The 5,000-nt window shown below is 46.5% G+C and overlaps 1 protein-coding gene across 1 annotated transcript in view; it reads right to left on the bottom strand.

Moving 5' to 3' along the window:
- dnah3 (dynein axonemal heavy chain 3) overlaps positions 1-5,000 on the bottom strand; it is a 37,506-nt gene that overhangs the window by 27,534 nt on the left and 4,972 nt on the right. The window contains exons 7-15 of the mRNA XM_053684580.1: positions 4,751-4,876; positions 3,403-3,598; positions 2,570-2,749; positions 2,345-2,481; positions 1,936-2,041; positions 1,486-1,664; positions 1,156-1,340; positions 906-1,029; positions 171-324 (exon numbers count right to left, since the gene is read on the bottom strand). Of these exons, the coding sequence (XP_053540555.1) occupies positions 171-324; positions 906-1,029; positions 1,156-1,340; positions 1,486-1,664; positions 1,936-2,041; positions 2,345-2,481; positions 2,570-2,749; positions 3,403-3,598; positions 4,751-4,876 (1,387 nt within the window). The remainder of the gene's footprint in view (positions 1-170; positions 325-905; positions 1,030-1,155; positions 1,341-1,485; positions 1,665-1,935; positions 2,042-2,344; positions 2,482-2,569; positions 2,750-3,402; positions 3,599-4,750; positions 4,877-5,000) is intronic.

Raw genomic sequence — 5,000 nt, 5'->3', positions numbered from 1 at the left:
GGTTTAGTTTTTTGTTATTTTAATCAAACTTTCGGTTGGGACGGGGTACAGCTGAGCAGTTGGGGGTTAAGAGTCTTGCTGAAGGACGGAACAGAACTTTCTGGCGCTGGAATTTGTCCTTCCAACCTTTTATTTATATTTATATTTATTTTAAATCCAGAGTGTTCTACCTCAAGTTGTGTGTTGGCGTTCTCCAGGCGTGCCGTGATCCCGCTGAGCTTCTCCACGTTGTTCTTCATCTCCTCCACGCTCATCACTTCTCTCTTCTTAAACACTTCCATGTCTTTAGATACACCCTGCAGTGTGTGTTCCAGCTCTGCAATCCTGTCTCACACGCACGCACACACACACACACACACACACACACACGCACAATTTAATTTAAAATAATAACACACTCTGCAGACAGTTTGGAGATGCTGATCAGCCTAAAAAGCATGTCTTTGGACTGGGGAGGAAACTGGAGTACCGGAGGAAAGAGTACAGGGGGGTACAGGAGGTACAGAAGGGTACAGGAGGTACGGGGGGGTACAGGAGGGTACAGGAGGTACAGGAGGTACGGGGGGATACAGGAGGGTACAGGAGGTACGGGGGGGTACAGGAGGTACAGAAGGGTACAGGAGGTACGGGGGGGTACAGGAGGGTACAGGAGGTACAGGAGGTACGGGGGGATACAGGAGGGTACAGGAGGTACGGGGGGGTACAGGAGGTACAGAAGGGTACAGGAGGTACAGGGAGAACATGCAAACTATATGCACACAGGGCGGAGGCGGGACTCGAACCCTCAACCTCAGAGGTGCGAAGCAAACGTTTACTTTTTAATAGAAATATTTGGTACTGTTCAGGTGTATATACAAACACACACACAGGTATATGTAAAGGTGTGTGTATGTGTGTGTGTATACCTCTTGCGCAGTTGGTCCTCAACATGATCTCTCTGATTGGCCAGTTTGTCCTGATGGACCTCACACACATTACGGATCTGCTCCGGCCAGTGGAACACTCTGCTGTTCAGCTTAAAATCATCACCTACACACACACACACACACACACAGACACACACACACAGTCAGTTAAATAAGTACTTCACAAAGAGTAGGAGTAGGAAAAACATTGGCTTTTTTCCTCAAAAACCTTTGCAGTGTTTCCCCGTACCGGTGAGCGAGGCGTAGTCCAGCAGGAAGCTCAGGCGCTCGGCCGCTTCACTAATTTCATCACGCAGTGTGTGTACAGTCACATCGCTGGTGTGTTTCAGGAACTGACTGAGCTCCACCAGTTCTTCTGTGTTGGCTGGTACACTCATCACTGTGTCCACAATCTGCTGGTACCTCTGACAGATACTGTCTCACATACACACACACACACACACACACACACACACACACACACAGGTTATTCTGCATGTTTAACCCCAGCAGCTCTCTCTTTCTGCAGCATGTGTATAGATGTGTGGTGCATTATGGGTAGTGCAGTGTTTCTCCTCACCTCTGGTTGAGTTGCCGGTTCTCCTCCAGCTCGTAGGTGATGAGCAGGTGTTTCAGGTTCTCCGTGCGGTCACACAGATCCTGGTGGAGCCTCACAGCCTCCAGACAGAAGAGTGACAGAGGGACGGTCACACGCAGAGACGAGATCTCGTTCCACACACACTGTACCCCCTCGATCTTCTGCACACACACACACACACACACACACACACACACACTGGGTGATCACAACATCACTTATTTGTTCAGGGCAATAGTAAGATCTGTTAAATATATTATTAAATACAATAAATGAATTCATTTAAATTAACATTAATAAGTTAATTAATATATAGATAAATATATTAGTATTTAGCGTAACTGATTTTACTGTGACAAAATTTCAGTCCCTTAGATTAATACCTTTTAATGTGTGTGTGTGTGTGTGTGTGTGTGTGTGTGTGTGTGTTACTTTGACAAAGCCCTGTAGGGAGTGTTTCTCCTGGAGGAATGAGAGAATATCCTGTCTGGCTGACTGATCCAGCAGACTGCTGTATTTATTATACATGTCCAAGTATCTGCAGAACACACACACACACACACACACACACACACACACACACACACACACACACTCAGAGAGTTCTATAACACACACATTTAAAAAATGTGAGGATGTGGATGACACAGAGAGCCATGTTTCACCCACAGTCTGTGCTACTACTCTCCCCATCTCCTGCTCTCTGATTGGCTAGCACAAGCAGTCTGACAGCTGGACAGCTGCATGTTGAATTGTGGGAAGAGGAGAACTAGTGTAGCAGCGTGAGGAGCCACTCATCTGCTTGAGTGGTGAAACAGGTGTGTTTAAAACACTCGCTCACCTGTGTGGGGCCACAGTGTTCCTCTGATAGATCACTCTGGCTCGATTAAGCAGGTCTGTGACGAGCGACTCGTCCTGTCTGACCGAGCGCAGAGTTAAATCCCTCTTCTGGAGCTCAGGGAACAGGTAACACTCCACCTACACAGAAACTCAGGTTCACATGCAGTTAGAGAATGGGAGAGTGATCGTTCCCAGCAGAAACGCCTGTGTGTGTGTGTGTGTGTACCCGGGGTAAGTGGTCAGCGCTGGTGATGATGTGGATGAATGATGTTTTGATGAGATCCCAGCACTGAGGCAGCGGAGGCTGAAACGTGACGCTCGACTCTTCCACCCTCAGCTTGACCAACAGGAGTGGACACTGTGTGTAATACAGCTCATCATAACACTCCCTGAAATCAGTACCATCCTGCAGAACACACACACACACACACACACGAGAATTTAGGGATTAAATGGAAGTGTTTAGAGATCAAGACTAATTTATCAGAACAGATGCTTCAATATCAAGGGTTTAGTAACTATGAGGAGGGGCTTAGTGCCCAATAAGGAGAGTTTAGTAACTATGAGGAGGGGCTTAGTGCCCAATAAGGAGAGTTTAGTAACTATGAGGAGGGGCTTAGTGCCCAATAAGGAGGGTTTAGTGGCTATGAGGAGGGGCTTAGTGCCCAATAAGGAGAGTTTAGTAACTATGAGGAGGGGCTTAGTGCCCAATAAGGAGGGTTTAGTGGCTATGAGGAGAGGCTTAGTGCCCAATAAGGAGGGTTTAGTGACTATGAGGAGGGGCTTAGTGCCCAATAAGGAGGGTTTAGTGACTATGAGGAGGGGCTTAGTGCCCAATAAGGAGGGTTTAGTGACTATGAGGAGGGGCTTAGTGCCCAATAAGGAGGGTTTAGTGGCTATGAGGAGGGGCTTAGTGCCCAATAAGGAGGGTTTAGTGGCTATGAGGAGGGGCTTAGTGCCCAATAAGGAGGGTTTAGTAACTATGAGGAGGGGCTTAGTGCCCAATAAGGAGGGTTAAGACAAACCCATTTGTCTCCTGAAGATCTTTATTGGCCATACCTGGTGCAGTGACAGGAAGTGCAGCAGGTCCTGCAGTGATGCGATCACCAGGCTGCGAAGTTGTAGTGACATCAGTGCGGCTACACAGGAGAAAAACTTCTGCGCCTGTACCGGGACAACGTCATCCCTCTGTGGCACCAGGGGCAGCCACACATCCTTATAGGTAAAAAAGAGTGACGCACACTGTGGCAACCACCTTCACACACACACACACACACACACACACACACACACACACACACACACACACACGTACATGTACATTATCCAAAGGAGTTAGCCTGGGAACATATTCCTGTTTTCATTATAGTTCTGTAACTAATATTGTACACACAATCATGGATCTGAGTGACCGTAACACTGTACTTCCTGTCTACTGTTTTATGTTGTTGTATGTTTTCAGTGTTTCCTGTCCCTCTGTAAGCTACTTTCATGCCTCGTTTACTGTAGCTTTACAAACATCTCTATTTCTATGTCAGCCCATAGGCCTAGCTAAAATCTTTTCAGTCTTCACCCAACTGGACAAAACAAAACCGCACCACACACACACACACTCACACACACTCACGTTTTTTACTTTCATGTTTAACTTTAAAGAACAGTTTGGTGAAGCTTATGAGCAGTGTTGCACAGGTTCCAGACGATCTCCACCCCAGCTACATCTCAACAACCGCACAAAACGACAGGAAACCAGCCGAAACCTGTGAGCCTAGGACAAGGTGGATGCGTGGTACTTTTCCTCTGTAACTGTACGTACGTCCAGCTTTATAGCAGATTCTGACTGGTCCAGCAGATATTCTGACCCAAAAACTAAAGTAAACCTGATCTAATATTATGAGGTAACTGTAGCATAAATAAACTTTTTTTGATTTAGGAAAGACGTCATGTTTTGAAACCTAGTTAGCGTTAGTGAACTCAGTTTTCCAGAAGGTTCCACAGGACATCTCGATCAGGAACTGAACAAAGTTCTGCAAACTGCTCTTTGTTTTTACAGTTTGTGAATGACAACTGACTTCTTTTGAAGGAGCTCTGTTTTTCAGTGTTTCTAATGCATAGTAGTAGGGTTATAACATAACAACAACAACAACAACAACAACAACAAACACCCACACACTTTCGGTCTAGACCACGCCCACTCCCGGTTTCAACCCGAAAACAAAAACACATACGAATAATTCCAGCCCTGACTGCTGTAGTTCCTGCTTAGTTCCTGTGTGTGTGTGTGTGTGTGTGTGTGTGTGTGAGTGTATTGTTAAAGAATGCCATAGATACACATCTTCAGTTTAACAAAGGTATCCAAGACAAACAGACTGCTCAAACAATAAAACACACAAACACACACACTCACGTGTTGATGAGCAGGTCCCTGATGGTCTGACACTGCGTCTGTATGAACTGCTGGAACTCTGAGGGCAGCAGCGGCAGATTCTCAGAGTGAAAATCCTCCGAACACACAAAACGCAGATCTGAGAAACTAGAGACAGAGAGAGAGAGAGAGAGAGAGAGAGAGAGAGAGAGAGACAGAGAGAGAGAGCGTGGGAGAGAGTGAGAGAGAGAGAGAGAGAGGGAGAGAGAGAGAGGGAGAGAGGGAGGGAGAG

The sequence above is a fragment of the Ictalurus punctatus genome, chromosome 1 (assembly GCF_001660625.3).
Source record: "Ictalurus punctatus breed USDA103 chromosome 1, Coco_2.0, whole genome shotgun sequence".
NCBI classification, from domain to species: Eukaryota; Metazoa; Chordata; class Actinopteri; order Siluriformes; family Ictaluridae; genus Ictalurus; species Ictalurus punctatus.
The sequence above is the reverse complement of the archived record's forward strand: the minus strand, read 5'-3'. Positions and strand labels throughout refer to the sequence as shown.